Source organism: Halichoeres trimaculatus, unplaced genomic scaffold (genome assembly GCF_033239565.1).
Source record: "Halichoeres trimaculatus isolate MK-OKI-2021-1 unplaced genomic scaffold, fHalTri1.1 fHalTri1_scaffold_16, whole genome shotgun sequence".
In the NCBI taxonomy this organism is placed as follows: domain Eukaryota; kingdom Metazoa; phylum Chordata; class Actinopteri; order Labriformes; family Labridae; genus Halichoeres; species Halichoeres trimaculatus.
In genome coordinates, this window is record NW_027437194.1 from 10,276,613 (window position 1) to 10,292,447 (window position 15,835).

At 38.8% G+C, this 15,835-nt stretch overlaps 2 protein-coding genes across 2 annotated transcripts; both read right to left on the reverse strand.

The window, feature by feature from the left end:
- Positions 1-3,265: 3,265 nt before the first annotated feature.
- Positions 3,266-8,091, reverse strand: kctd9b (potassium channel tetramerization domain containing 9b). Its single transcript, XM_074691195.1, has 12 exons — positions 7,895-8,091; positions 7,590-7,711; positions 7,381-7,424; positions 6,563-6,656; positions 6,181-6,239; positions 5,970-6,098; positions 5,811-5,878; positions 5,606-5,701; positions 5,361-5,510; positions 5,152-5,257; positions 4,922-5,055; positions 3,266-4,830 (listed from the first exon to the last, which is right to left on the reverse strand). Exons 1-12 carry the CDS (start codon positions 7,940-7,942, stop codon positions 4,714-4,716), a joined length of 1,167 nt encoding a protein of 388 aa, XP_074547296.1. The 5' UTR covers positions 7,943-8,091; the 3' UTR covers positions 3,266-4,713.
- A 786-nt stretch (positions 8,092-8,877) lies between these two features.
- marchf5l (membrane-associated ring finger (C3HC4) 5, like) lies at positions 8,878-15,782 on the reverse strand. Its single transcript, XM_074691095.1, has 8 exons — positions 15,659-15,782; positions 15,221-15,379; positions 13,651-13,736; positions 12,825-13,027; positions 12,547-12,677; positions 12,288-12,459; positions 12,041-12,201; positions 8,878-11,346 (listed from the first exon to the last, which is right to left on the reverse strand). The coding sequence occupies exons 3-8, from the start codon at positions 13,677-13,679 to the stop codon at positions 11,182-11,184; spliced, it is 861 nt and encodes a 286-aa protein (XP_074547196.1). The 5' UTR covers positions 13,680-13,736; positions 15,221-15,379; positions 15,659-15,782; the 3' UTR covers positions 8,878-11,181.
- Between the last annotated feature and the right edge of the window lie 53 nt (positions 15,783-15,835).

Consider the following 15,835-nt stretch of genomic DNA (forward strand, 5'->3'; position numbering starts at 1 on the left):
TTATTGCACACAGAAAGCCACATCCCACTCACACATCCACACACACCCACATGAGGAATATCGTGAACCAACGCCCACTCAGAGTAGACGTCCACGTTGAGGTCTGATATTTGCATTTTAACACTTCTCTTTGAATGTCAGTAGAGGAGTTTGCAGAGTTTAAAGTGGAAGAAAAAAATTGGAACAAAGGCTGGAAAATATCGAGGAAGGTGGGCGGTGGGTACGCAGGAGGGCAATAATGAGGAAATGGGGAACAGGTGTGCTGGTGGGGAAGGTAGAAACACACTTAGAGATGGAAATAATGAAGGAAAAACAGGACACAGTCAATGACACAAACAAAGGTCAGATCAACAACATACTCAGGCCGGCCAGACCTGACTCTTGAGGTGCAGGTTTTATCTCCATTGCTTATTGTGGGCAGGACAGACAAATTTCTTGCACTTAAGAAATTTTGGCCAGCTGGCAGCATACGTTTTTCATTTTGCACGCTGTAATCAGTAACAAGCCAAAAGTCAGGGCTGAATTTTCCCCACAACTTCCAAAAATAAAAAAAAAGATGAGACAAGATATATCTCAAAATGCTGTAGTCTCTACGTGTAAACATTTAATATTTTGGGGTGTAATGATGTTGGCTTTCCTGTGTAGCTTCTATCAAAACTTCAGGCCTGTCAGAAATATGGATAAAATGAGTCCTTTCCAATAATTTCACCAACAGGACCTGTTTATAAAACAGACAGTGCTGAGATGGTGGTTTCCGTGATGTCAGTGGAACAGATGTGACTCAGACACTTGTGCATATGAGCTCACAAACGAGTGGGCTGGTGTCATAACAACGCCAGGACAGACATGTGGATGGATGGAGCTTAGATAAAAAGGTAGTTTGTTTTTAGTTTAATGTAGGCAAAAGATTGGCAGCTTGGTTAGTGTCCTAAATCTTCTCACTGTTTTCATATTAATGCTTCCCAGAAGATGCAATTCACTTTAATGTTGCACTGTAAAAACTTATTGTTGTGTTGACTTCACAAAACTTTAAAATCTACTGGAAATGAGGCAAGAGGGTGCTAATTTTAAAGCCTAAAACCTTTACTCAATGCTACTGTATTTACAGTTTTATGTGGTGTTCCACAGGGATCAATGTTTGGACCACTTTCTTTTGCTTTATGTTTGGTCACATCTTCGTAACATTCAGGCTAATTAAATTCCTAAACAGATTTAAGCACAGAACCCTTTACAGGTTAAGGTTAAAAGTCATGTTTCTTTAATTTTAGTTAGGTTTATAGTGAGGCTGCATGAGTTTTACTCCCCACTGGTGCTTTTCTGCTTTTTATCAGGAAACGTAAAAATGCCCCCCAAAAGTACTTATTGTATATAAAAAACAATCCATGTGCAGATGTCACATTTATTTATCCACCTGTATCAAAGAGACATAATAAGCTGTATAAAGATGTATCTCAATCATTCTGAACCACAGAGGACCATCTGTCAGTAGATAAAGCAGAGCATGCAGATTCCCCTGGTCTCTTGGCCAACAGTCTCTCCTTTAACTGAAAGTTTGTCTGCGTTTCTAACCCAGGTTGTGTTTTCTTGGTCTGAAATGTCCAACAGAAGACCCTCCATCCCTGCAGAGCAAACATCCCTCTGCACACACCACATCCTCCAACCCCATGAGGGTTACCAACCAAGCTTAAACTCAGCACACTCAGTCCGGTAAGGTGTGCAGAGAGCTGCCTCCTTAACATAAATACTCCCAGCCCACGAGCGTGCATTTTATTCCTTCTCCTGAGCCAAGAACCCCTGCACGGCCCGACCAAGCATGGACTGAAGCAACATGGGCTCAGGAAGTACACCCACCAGTTTCCTTTAACACACGGTGAGTAAAGCATGGGGGTGTGCTGTGTTTGGCAGCCGTCAGGATGTTTAACACCAGCCAGAGCAGCAAACAGCTGATTCTGGTTAAAGGAAAATACATCACACGCAGCGATGAGGATCTGAGCTGTAAAATATGATCCATGCAAGCATGTATGATGAGCAAATGGAACTTATTAAAGTTTTAAACCTCTGGGTCTGGGGAAGCAAAGAAAAAAGAAATATGCATTTCTCCTCATGTCCAGCAGGGGTCAGTTTCATACACTGCATTAACCATGTTTTGATAACTTATACTGCTTTTATCTTTCTCACATCTAACAAAACTTTCTTCTTTTGTCCCAAACTCTCTATAACTTTGTTATTTTTCTATTGTTTTGATCTTGTTCTGTTGATTTGGTTACATTGTATTGCTTTATTCACATTCCATTTCTTTGATTACATTTTATTGCCTTTATAGCGTTGAATTGCATTGTCCGTGTTCTGTAGCTTTAATAACTTTTTTTTTTGCCTTAATCTCATTCTACAGTTTGTCTGGAACATATCAGCAGTAAATAAAGAGATAGGAGGAGTGATCATTGAGCATGCTATATGACTTGTTTGCTGTCAGGTTCATCATAAAAGCCGAGAGAAGATGAATAAAAACACTGTGCCCTTCCAGAGCTGATAAAAATAACGTCCTGAAGCTTCGAGGAAGTGAGGTTACAGCTTCATACGTCAAACACTGCTGCTGTGATTTACAGTTGTGGTTCATGGATGTTTTATTAAACCCTGATAGGACCAGTTGTTGTCCCCTAAACCACAGACCACCAATCAGGGCCCTCCACCTACAGCCTCATTCCCCGAGTAAACACACACCAGCTAAGTGTGCATCGATGGTGTCTGATCCACTGTTTTGTTTGCATCTTCCTGTGTTTACACTCATCATAAACACAAGTGTATATGTAAAGAAACCTCAGAACTGCGGCCAGAGCAACATGTGGAGGATAGACAGAAGGAGTGAAGCTGATGGAGGGTTGGAGCTGTATTCTCTCAACACTACGAACAAAAGAGTTTATCTGACTCAGTTCTGCATGCACTGACCTGCTGCCCTTTGTACTCACTGAAGTGCCACATGTGCTACTGAAAATAGTGCCAAATCAAAGCTACTAGCCCCTCTTTTCTGAAAGCAACATAAAATTTGTAAATTCAAGTGGCAGACTGCTTTTATTTTATGGGAAACTGGAAAAAAAAATGCAACATTCAGCAACACTCAGATGAATAGACACTGCCGTCTGGTGGCTGCTTTGGCTACAACATCTGCTCTGTAGTTAAAAGATTGGGTTGATGTTTGGATGATCGTGGGATAAAAGCCAGAGAAGATTTTAAGAAAAAAACACATTTATTGAACATAAACAGCAGAACAGACTGAGACAGTGTAGGTTCACGTTCAGGATTAGCACCGTGTGGATTTAATTTCACACAGGCAGTGTGTGACATAAAGAAAAAAAACACCATTCAGCAGGATCTGACAAAAACTCAAGCTTCTGTTAGCACGATAAGAAGCACGTAGAAAAACATCAGTAAGCTTACGTTTAACATCTCTAAAATACCCTAAGATGTTTATTTTAAACTCTAAATACAAATGTGAACAATCATTATGGTCTACATTACAGACACTTACAAAGGCAGCTTTGAGTATACATTTCACAAAGCAGCACCTGTCAAGAGGTGAGAGGTAAATATGATTGAGGTGGAGTTTGTTCAGATATAAACCATTCATTGAGGGATTGAAGAATGAACCAAAAAGACATTTTTTCATAAAAAATTCACCACTGTAAGCTAACTTTTCCTCTGCAGCACGTTTATGCTTCATTAAATGCTCCAAGATTGATTATTTTAGCCTTTAACTGGGGCAAGCATCAGAAAATACCACCTCATCCCCTCTAAGTCATCACTGCTTTCCTCATATTTAACTAAAATCTTTCTGGTCTCTGTTTTTAAGGCATGAAATAATCAAAACTTTGCGTTAGAAACAAAGCGTACTTTCACTCAAGTCTGTGAACATTCAGCTTTAGCGTATGTCCTTTGAAGACACAGATGGGTTTTCAAGGAATGATATAAAAATATTTCTCAGATGGAAGCAAATAAACTCCATCAGTAGTGGTGTTTGGTTCAGAGGACAAAGTTTGGCATTCACCGAGTCATATCAGGAGAGAAATCAGCGTCAGTGCTCGTCGCAAACACGTGTGATTCATTTTGAGAACAGGACTCAATAAGTCTAAAGTTTGTTATCCTTATTTTTGATCCTTTCCTCATCAATGATCAAATATTTGGGGGTTGGGGAATAGGAAGATAACTGGTACACCAGAGCTCTGAACAAATAGGAATAGGTTGTTTTTTGAGATACTTCTCTCAAAAAATACATTTTTCAGTCAAACACGTATGCTGTATGAGATCCTCAGCTTTTGCTGTTAATTCTCATTTGTTTCTACGATGTCCACGGGATTTATTAATGACACAGTGAAGATCAGTGTTCTCTGATCTAAATGCAGCTTACAAGACTGAAAGGATATGATTGCCTGCTCTGAAACCCCTATTTTTGTAATTTCAATGGTCCAAGGGCTCCTCCAGTGTTAAAAGTAAGTTACTGCAATACTTTTTTTTCATTTCTTATCACATGAAGGCCAGAAAACATGAAGTTACTCCATTCTAATTCCACTGACCTCTGTGGGTGAGGTTGTTTTGTTGGTGCATTAACTCACTGGTCATTTCGTTGGTCCTTCAGGGGCATGAAACACTTGTGTGTGACATGTACTGACGCTCCCTCCATGTTTAAAGCACAATAACAAAGAAGGTTTTGTTGTTTTTTTAGCGTACGCTCTGAGACATGTGCAGAGGAGTCAGCATCTCCTCAAAGATCGCTCCTTTTACGTTCGAGCCTCTCAAGTTTGCCTCCTGCAGGTCACATCCTGACAGGTCGCAGTTCTGGGGAAAAGAAGACATCACTTGAATGTATCAGAGACTGTCACACAGCAGTAGGTGTGTGTAAGTGAGTGTTTGAGAGTGTGTGTGTCACCTCCAGGTCGGTCCCTGCCAGCGTGGCTCCTCTCAGGTTGCAGTTCTTTAGTTTGGCGTTCTTCAGCGTGGCGACCCGCAGGTTAATGCCCGTCATCTGACTGCCCTCCATGTCCACACCCTTCAGGTTGGCCCCTGCACACACACACATGCATACACAAGTTATCACACACCTGTAAGAGCTCAGAATGGATGATTCACCTGCACCAGACTTGTAAATGGTTGCCTCACCCTCCAAGTTGGCTTTGATTCCTGCAGGATCTTCAAAGTTGCAGCCTCGCAGTGATGCTCCTTCAGCGTTTGTGCACAACATCTTCACACCTTGCAGGTTGGCTGCCTGGAAGCGCATACACACACATACAAAAACACAAAGCAGCTTTAAAATTTTCAGAAGAGTATCTGATTCAGCATTAAATCATTTAAATCAAAGCTAGACTCACATCGAGGCAGGCCATGCTCAGGTCGGCTCTCTCCAGGTTGGCCCCGCTCAAGTTAGCGTGTGTCAGGTTGGTTCCTCTTAGGTTGGCCATCTTAAAGTTGATGTAACGTAGATCCAGACGGGACAGATCTGCTCCAGTGAAGTTCAGACCCTGACAGACCACAGGAACAGTAAACACCTCTTTAAACTCCTCACAGAAACATCATTTAGAGGTGAAGAGCAAATGTGTGTTTTAACTGTGTTTACCTGACAGCGCAGCTCGGCCTTGGTGGTGGTGGCGAGCAGGAATCTGATGAACTCTTTCCGGCTGAGAGGAGAGTGATCATCAGGAGGCTGAGAGGACTGAACCAGAGAAAGGAAACTCAAACCACCGACCTCTTAACAATCTCTTATTGCAAAAAAAAAGAGTCTTATAAATTCATCTAGAAACAATGAAAATGAGTGTGCACACCTTTATGAGGGTCTCCAGCTGCTCTGCGAGCTGCTCGATGCCAAAGAAGCGGGCCTCCTCCAGCACACCTGCAGAAGAGACAGTAAAACAAACACGTGTTGTGGATGTCTTTTGGGAAGTCATAGTTTCAGGTGGTGTGACTTTTTGTGTCAGTGTTACCCAGGGGGTTGATGCCATCGTTGATGATGAGCTGTCCGTGCCTCAGGTAGTTCAGGATGGGTTCAAAGTAGTCTGGACTGCGGTCAATGAGGTACGCTCCCTGAGAGTCTCGCTTGTTACCCCAAACATCTGAAGAAAAAAAAACACATTATTACAAAGAATCACCAAGAGTTTTATCACTTCCTAAATAAAGGCTCAAACATTCAGTCACCTTTCTCCCTGAACATGTGCGCCAACATGCTCTCAGGTTCTTGGCTGACCAACGTGCTCCTGACAAATATATCAAAAGAGAAAGATGATTAAAACCAAAGTTTCTGTTTTAGCTGAATACAAGCAGACCTCCTGCTTCTGTTGTTAGCATATTCTTCTTTTAATGGCCATTACAGCTGCAAGATGCCAAGAAATTACATGGTTTGCAAAGTTTCATAAAAAGAAATGGTCAGATTCCCCATTTTTTAACATTTTGATGCACATTCTATGTTTTTATGAACCAAATTCTACTCAAAGTTCAAGCTGCAGACGCTGCAGAAAACATGAGGGGTAATGTAGAAAAATGATGGCACAAGAAATGAGGTCCAGTTCAGTCACATTACCTTGTTGTGGTAAAGCAGCGGCCACCAACATTCAGTGTCAGCCAATCAGTATGAGCCTGACACTTCTCCAGGCCGCCAAAGTCGTCCAGAGGATCTAAACACAGTCAAAAATTAAACATTAAGACTGCGAAGACTTCAGCAGATGATGTTTCAAAGAGTTTGCTTTTTTTTAAATTGATTTATTTATTGTATATAACAAAAGATAAGGAGTGTTCTAAAAACTAAAAAATTATATATTCATAGTTTTTATGTATGTAAATAAAGTCAAAACAAAGTCAAATTTAGGAGATAAAAGTGGTTAATTTACAGAATTTAAGCCACAAGACAGTCCAAACTTTGAGACTGAAGTTGCAATACAGTCGTAATATAGTAATTGACGTCGCAAAAAACTTGTACCTTAATGGTATAAGATTAAATTTTCAATTAAGTCATAATGTTACCAGAATAAAGTCATAATTTCAAACATTTAAAAAAGATTAAAAAAATATTTGGGAGGTTATAAATGCAAAAAGAGTCATAGTGATATTAGATCTAAGTTGTAATACACACCAAAATAATCCATATTACTGGTATACCTCAGTATGTGGACAGTGGATAATGGTATGTTTAAGTTACTGTACAAACATCTGCATACCTCTATAGTTGTATGTTTTGCTGTGTATGAGAAGTTTCTAATGTGCACGCTTTCAAACTGTATGTTTGAAGCATGTGTGTTTATTCTTGATTGTGTGTCACACATAGATGCCTCTTATAAAGCACTCTGATCTTTCCAGGACTTTAGGGGCTCCTTCAAAATACTTCTTTCACCTTTTCTTTACCTTCAAATGAATCTCCTTCTGACACGTACAGCACATCATCGTCTCTGGAAGCAAAGATGCCAAAAGTAAATGAATAAATCTCCATGTTTTCATTCTTAAAGTTTTTTGTTTTGTTTTGTTTTTTTTTCAAGTGGGTGTTAATTCTTACTTTCCCTCCTCTGGCTGCCTGTCTGTGTGAAACCAGTTACCTGTGCTGGTTTGTGTCTCACCTGATCAACGTGATGTCGTCTATGAGGCCGCCGTTCCCGTTATAAACACTAGAGGCTCTTATCCCCAGTTTGGTACTGGCGACGGACAGCAGATCCTCCAGAGAGCCGTATACAGCCACCACCTGTGCGATAACCACACACACATAGAAACACGCACACCTTTACCTCACAGCGCTAAATAACGCACAACATGTCTCAAATTAAACATTAAGCAGACTCCAGGTGAGCTAACCGTGCTAAAACGCTACATGAATGCTCCATGAATGCTATCACACCTATTTCCTCTCTGATGTTCCGCAGCTTACCTTCCCATTAGTAGAGGTTCCGTTAACGAACAGAGTGACTCTCCTCATGGCAGAAAAACGATTCAACAAACTATTGAAATTCTTTAATTTAACCACATCGATCCCTTTTTTTATATCCTTTAAACAATTCACATGCTTTGGCCGCAGTGTTTTCTTCCCTTTCACTTCTCCTTTCTTCGCCTGAACGCCCAGGGAAGCGAAACCAACCAATAGGCACGCTACGATGAAACCAAGCAGCCAATCGGAGAGCGGGGTGGGTGGGATATCAACAGCTTCAGGGAATAATCAGTTTTGTTTGAAAAATTATCTTTCAGCGCTAAATTTTACACAAAACAAACCCTTAATCCGCCACAAAATTTTCAGTAAACTTACTGATTTTACAAGTTTACGCTTTTTCTACGTAGATTTGTTTTAATTTCTGTTACTTTACCACATATCTGTAACCATAATTAACTTTTTTAAAGCACTGCATTTATTTACTTTAATTTTTTTTCAACAGAATATAAAAAAACGATAAGGTTATTCAACACTTTAGATTATTACACATTTACTCATACCCCACTGGGTGACATTCTGTTGTCACACCAATCAGATGGAAAGAACAAATAAGTTAGAAATGTAACAATACAACAAGAAAAAGTAGTAAAGATTCTAAAATAAATTAAAAAAAAAACATTAAAAAAGTCTGATACTGTGTATGCTACATCAAGTAATAAAATAAATGAATCTAGAATGAAAGAAAATTGAAAGTGACTTTTTTCATCTTGAGACCGAACTGAGAAAAAAATTTCTATTTCATCATGATCTTTTAGGACTTCCACAATGTAACCTGTTAATCTTAAAACTCTTTAACTTGGGGGAAAAAAAGGTCTTATCTGGATTTTTTTGTGAAGAAAAGCCAGCTTTTTTTTCTTAAAAGAGCTTTATTTGACAATTTATTCAACAATACATTCAAACACAAGCTTCTTTTTAATTTACGCTGTAACACAATGGTGCGCTGTCAGTCCCATAGCTGGTGCATTTGGCAAAAAAAAAAGACAAACAAAAGTGCGATAACAGCATTTCTTCATCAACCTTTTAAAACTCACAACCAGAGGTCAACTTAGAGGGGCAGATTTTTGAAGCTCCAGTAGCATGATACATCTCTAATTTATTTTATTCTTTAAACAACAGCAAATTGAAGCTGTGCAGCAAGAAAAAAAGTGCAATTACTCTGAAATGCTCTGACGTATTTTATTTCTACTCCCTCTGAAAAAACAATGAATCAGCAGATTTAAGATTTAAAACTCTAATAGTAAGCTGTGAATTGTCTAAGAGATGTGCACAAGGATTTTATACATCACTCACAAGGATGCATTTCTCGTAAGACTAATGTTTTGCAAACAGCAGCACTGCTCTTTCAACGAACAGGAAAACCAAGCACCAGAAACCTGAAGTAATGAAATGGTAACACGCATTTAAAGCGGCTTTAGGTGTTCTCAGGAAAAAGCTACACAATGTGAAACAACAGTAGATACCTGACCTTGATAGTGGCTTTTGGCTGTGTAATAAGGCTGTTTCTGCTGAGACAAAGTGCGTTAGAGAAGGCACAGGACTGGAAGACATTGGTTTAAAGGCTAGGTGTTTTTGAATGATGGAGAAGTGAACATGGCTCCAAACAGCTCCATTACCAACCATGGGATTGGAGGGTCCTTATTTTAGGTCAATAAGCTGTTTTAACCCAGTAAAATCACCTTTAAATCAATATGTTGCATCAGCTTGTTAATTCATTGATTTGGTTGTCAAGGCTAGGAGAAAGACCACTCTGCAATGGGTCAGGGTCCTGCTCACCCTGTCCTTACTCTAACTCACCTAACGCCACCCGCTCACATCACATTATCACTTACAATCAATCAGTTTTTTTGGCCCTGACAAATTTTGTTTGAAGTTTAAGAAGAAGATAAAGGCCGCTAAAAATCAATTTGGAGGTCTGTCCTGAAAGAGAAGTTTTACAATTACTTTTTTTTTCTTAAATTAAAGTCAGAAATCTAAATTCCATTCTGAAATCTGTGTTTACTCTCGGATCTTTTTTGTAACAACAGAATTCAGATTTTTTTAAACTCCTTTTTTTTCCGAATTCTGACTATATTTTCTGATGTCTGACATTCATTCATGAATTTTGACTCAAACCTCAAATTCTCAAATTTTCTTTTCCTGCAGAGGTCTGACTTTTTAATCAAATAATCCAACTCTGAATTGAGAATTCTGACTTTAATCCAAAAAACTTACAGAAAAAAACTCAGAATACAGACTTTAACATTGGAGTTTATTTTTTAAGAAGGCCAAGTTTGATTTTACTCTTCTGGCCTTACTTGCCTGAAAATGTTGTAGTGGCCCTGATACTCCTCTTAAGGAGTGTCTACCATCCTGCGCACACTCATATTAACCCACATTCTTGCTTACATTTTGTGGACCTTACAAACTTTTGTGTTTTTTTGCACTAAGATGGATAAAAACAAGAGGTAGAGACACTTCTCTACAGCTCATTCTGCTAATTTAGCTGTTTTGCCTTCATCAAACATCAACAGCCTTAACAGTCACACTACAGTCAGTTGAAGTTTGTCTCATATAGTTCTACGAGCCCAAAATAAACATATAGTTGACTTAATGACAACAAACAGGCTGAGAGAATGCTGAAATAATAAAATCGGGATGCTGATTTATAGAAAGTCTGGATTCAGTAACTGACAAAACTGACTGAAAGGGGGAAAAAAACAGCCTTAAAGTTTGTGTTTTCTCAATGGAGTTTGGTTTGATGCATGACAGAGTGGTTTTGTCATTTTTTCAGAAAATACAAAGGATCAGATGAATGTAAACTTGTTGAATCTCAATGGTCATAAATTCAATCCAATCCCTGATGTCTTCTTCAAATTAGAGGTGAAACTTTATATTTTGAACCTCTTCAGGTATCCTTGTTGTGAGATTAAAGTTTAAGGCTTTAATGTGATTGTAAATGTCTCTTACAGTGTAACTTCTTGTTTTATCATTTAACAGTATTTTTCAATCTGAGATTTGGCAGCTGAGATGTAATAATTGAAAACCCCATGTTTAAGAGATGTCCAGAGATTTCTTGGATTTTGAAAGCCACTTTTGAAAGACACAGAACTTATAAACTTCCTTCCTCTCTTTCAGCACTCACCTCATTTTGACAGGTTATTTCTCTGATATATGGCATATTATCTTTAACTTTTCTACAGTCATCTCTGGATCTCGTTCTGCCCAACAGTTTCTGGTCGTCTTCAGTGAAACTACTCGTTTCCACTGTCCTCCGTGTCCTCGTCTGCACCTTCACATTGTCCGTCCCCGTTTCTCTCGGGGTAGTTGAGGATCTGTCGGTTGGCCTGGATGATGAACTGCTGATGTTTAAAATACACCTTCAACACTCCTTTGATGAGCACGAACGCGATGCCGCCCTGTGAAGGAAGAACAGGACAGAAAAGAGTCTTAGTTTCATTGTATCTGTCTCTGTTGAGCCTCAGTTTCTTTTGGCTGTATTTCATTCCTGAGTCTTAGATTTACTGTCTCAATTACACTGTAACTATCACTGCTGAGGCATGGATTTACTATTTCTGTCGTCACTGAGTCTCAGTTCCACCATATTTCTGTTTGCAGAATCCTACATTTACAGTATTTATATTTACTGCATCTCAGTTTTACCGTATATTCTTTGCAGAGTCTTAGTTTTGCTGTTTTTTCTTGGTTTAGTCTTAGACCTACTGTGTCTGTCTCCCCTGAACCCTTGTTTCAGTGTATTTGTCTTTACTTGATCTTAGTTTAACTGTAAATGTCCATATTAAGTCCCAGTTTCACTGCATTATTTCATTGTAAAGTCTTAGATTCAGTGAATCTGTCCCCCCTAAGTCTGATTTTCTCTCTAAAAAAGTCTTGGATTCACTGTGACTGTCACTTTACCTCTATCAAGTCTCAGCTTTATTGTATGTGTCTTTCTTGAGTCTCACTTACACTTTGATTATATCTGCTGAGTCTTAGATTCACTGTAATTGTCTCCCCTGATACTTAGTTTCACTGTATTTTTGTTTCCTGTGTCTTAGACTTGTTGTGACTTTCTCTGCTGGGTCTCAGTTTCACTGTATCTGTGTCATATACCAGTATAGTGCGTTGAAGATTTGAGTTTGTCCGTCCAAACAGCAGCCGTCCCACCAGATTGGCGATGGTGGGAAAGATTAGAGCTCCACACAGAGTCCTGGACACGGAGAGGTGGTCTCCTGATCCGGGTCCATCCAATGGGACCCGGTGCAGATACCGACCTGAACCCAAGAAGAGAAAACAGCTTTTTAATCTGACTGTAACACATTGACCCATCACTACTTTGTGTGTGTGTGTGTGATCATACCTGGCAGCAGCTTTCCCCTATAGGCAAATCTTTGCCACAGCCTCACGATGTAATCCTCCCAGCGGATCATTTTCCCCAGAACCAGAACCACGGGGATGGTGGGCAAGCCCATGAGCATGAACAGCGGGTCGGCTCTCTCCATCACATACAGGCCTTTCTTATGTCCCACAACCTGCACAGGGACACAAAGTGGTGAACAACCTGTAACTCTCTCTGAATTAACCATCTGTATGTGAAGTCAAGCATCCTCTCTGTGCACCTGCATGACTGTCACAGCTCCATAGGTGACAGCAGACCAGTACACCGTCCCGACCACTACGCCGACAGCAGCAAAAGGGCTCGCTCGAGATAGAGCGCGGTCCACCTGCTGCAAGAAATACACCAACGGGCCTATGGAGGAGTTGAAGCACAGACAGTCAGAGGAGATTCATGCTCACTTTTATAAACAAATGTTCAGGGCCATTTTCAGATGTGACTCGGCCTGTTACAACATGAGATGCGAGGCTTCCTAACTTGTTGTAATTAAGTCTGACTCACCCATCTTAGGGAAGGTGATGTGGTACTGGGTGCCACACTGTGGACAGCTCACCGCCCCTCCATTGTTCCCTTTCTGTTTCTCATCCAGCCAGCGCTGCAGACATGACTGGTGGATCCACTTTGTGCAGCCTTTACACCTGCAGGGGCTCACCCACTCTGCACTGTGGTCATCTCTCTCTGTGGCAAAACACACCCAGCAGTGTCTGCACAACACACACACAAACAGTTACTCAGTTTAACTAAGTCTCTGTAAAGCAGGATCTGATTAACAGACCATTCACTCAAACCATGGAACACTCAAGCACAATAAAACATTTTGTTTGTTTCAATAACAAAATTGTCATCTAAATTATAAAACTTGATTATGGATGTAGTTTTTACTTTCTCTAAAAAATACGTCATACAGCTGCTTTTTACGCATTTAAAGGCCAGATTGCTCAAATTATGCAGAAGAAATCATCATCATCTGGGATGTTTTCACGCAATCATCAATTTTTTTTTTTTTATTATTATTCATCAACATGTGCTTTTCCTTAAATTATTAATTTTCTACTTACACACTTGCACAGTGCATTAAAGAAATCTGATATGGAGTTGTTTACTCCTTTTCTTGATTTTGTAAATAGTAACACACGTTTGCAACCTGCTGAGTTAGTCTTGCAAACATAATCTGCCTTGCTCCACAGCATAGAATCATAATAATGCTTTTGTAATACTAAATCATGAGATTTGTGCAACATTTACTCAATCTCTAATTTTCTTTCAGCTTTTTTTTGATGCAGCAACACAAGATCAAACATTCCTTTTTCAGGTGATGTGTTCTTACTTCTCAGGCTGCTCCTCAGCGAGGGCCATGGTTCTGAACGGGTTCTGTTCTCTTAAGTGTGACCATGAACCATTAGCTACATGAACCTGCAGGGAGAAAATCCATTCTCTGAACGATTAACAAGCACAGCTATGGATTCTTTATTAAAATAAGTGTATATTAAAATTCTTCATTAAAATATTAAGTGAGCAAATTACTATTCTTATTATGTTTATGTTTGATTTTATGTCATTGGTCATACATTTTTGTACTCAGTTTGATAGTTCTACACCAGCTGACGTATATAAATTTGGTTAGGTAAGACAGGAGGGGCAGGTGAACATGTTACGGCATGAGGACGCCATAGATTATTTTGTAAGAAACCGGTTTTGTTCAATTAAACACCACAGAAACTGTATTTGTGTACAATCCACACTCCTACTTTAATTTTTACTTTATTCAGGGCGAAATAGATAAATAGTTAGACATCTTTACTAGGTCAAAACTGAAATGAAACTAAGATTAGTGGGATGTAAAAGCAAAACTCAGAGCCTAATGTTGCTACGATTCTTCTCTACAGCAAAGTCTGTGAAAACTATTCTGAATTTACATCAGAAGGTTCAATGTATGAGTTTTGTTTGCTTTCTGTTACAACTGCAACTGTTATTTGACCAAAATAAACGTAATAAAATGCAAATTTTGCTTATCCGTTGATGGTCTCATTAATTTTTAAGCAAAAACATCAAATTTCTTTTGATTTGAAGTCATAAAAGTTGTGTTTCCTGCATTGAGTGTCATCTTAGACAGTTAAAAAACAGAATAGAGGGGTTTTAGGTTGTTGTCATGACACATTTGGCTTCATAAAACCCTTATTAGTCATTTCTTCATATTTAACACTTTCAAGAATAAAATGAATAATCAATTACTGAAAACAAAATAGGAGCTTGAATATTGTAAATATATATATATATATATATATATATATATATATATATATATATATATATATATATATATATATGTTTTTGAAGCCCTTCAATTCAATACAGTGTTGCGCAGGATACTGAGCATTTAAACCTCACTTTATATATTTCACATATATGAGTTTTAGCTAAGATTTATGACGTCTATCTTGTCTTAATCTTATCCCACTGGCCTGAACATAAAACCAACCTACTGATACCAATTTTGTCCGATAGAAATAGTTTTCGTTCCAAAGTCTGTGCCAGCCCTTGAACACAACGTCGCTTGTTTTAAACCGAAACTAATAATTACCAATTACCGACGCATTAATTATTTACGATTCGAAATTAAAGATGTCAACACAAAAAGTCTGTACCTGAAATTTTAACTTACTTAATTTCTATTTGTCAGCACAGATTTCAGTAATAGTAGATGAACTGCTATAAAACACCTGCCCTGACCTCAAACTCTTAACTCTACAGCTAATGCTAACCTTAGCTCGGGAGTTGACACTTTGACATAAAGCTCGTTAACGACCGATAAACCTGTCAAACCAATAATATATTTCAATTCATTGCCTTAGAATGTATTCAATATCAGTTGGTAATAGTTTTCAAACATCACGTACCTGATAACGAGGAATAAATCTCTAAATAAAACCCTTCAACTCTCCTTCTCGTGGCTCTGAGCAGCTCTGTTTTGCTCATACAGCTCTGACGTCAACCAGGACGTTAGCGAGAAGCTTCTTGATTGGTGGGTGACTGTTGCATTCAGGGTGTCTGGGAAACTACAAATGTACGCAGTAATGTGTGTTACAGCAGCAATGCAACAAACAAACTGCAAAATAAAATAATAAAATAGCAATGATGTGAATTAAAAGTGAGAAATTACACAACGCATATTAAAACAAAATAAGTACAAGAATTAACAAAAGATAAATAAATAGATAAAATAATAATTAATGTTTAGATGACATTGAAAGTAACTGTGTATTTTGAATATTGTAAAGGAAAAAATGTTTGGTTATTTGCACTGCAATTGAAATCGCCTAAAGCTCATCACTTACGATTCGTTGACACATTTTGTACACACTAGTTGCCGTTAAATCGACTGTTGAGGATAACTTTCTCCTGTACTTGACCCACAAGATGAAAATAATAAATCATTGCAGTTAAACTGGGCGTTACTGTCACAAAGAGATGCGCTGGATGCTGCCTCTGACAGCAAAGAAGTCCGAAACGCA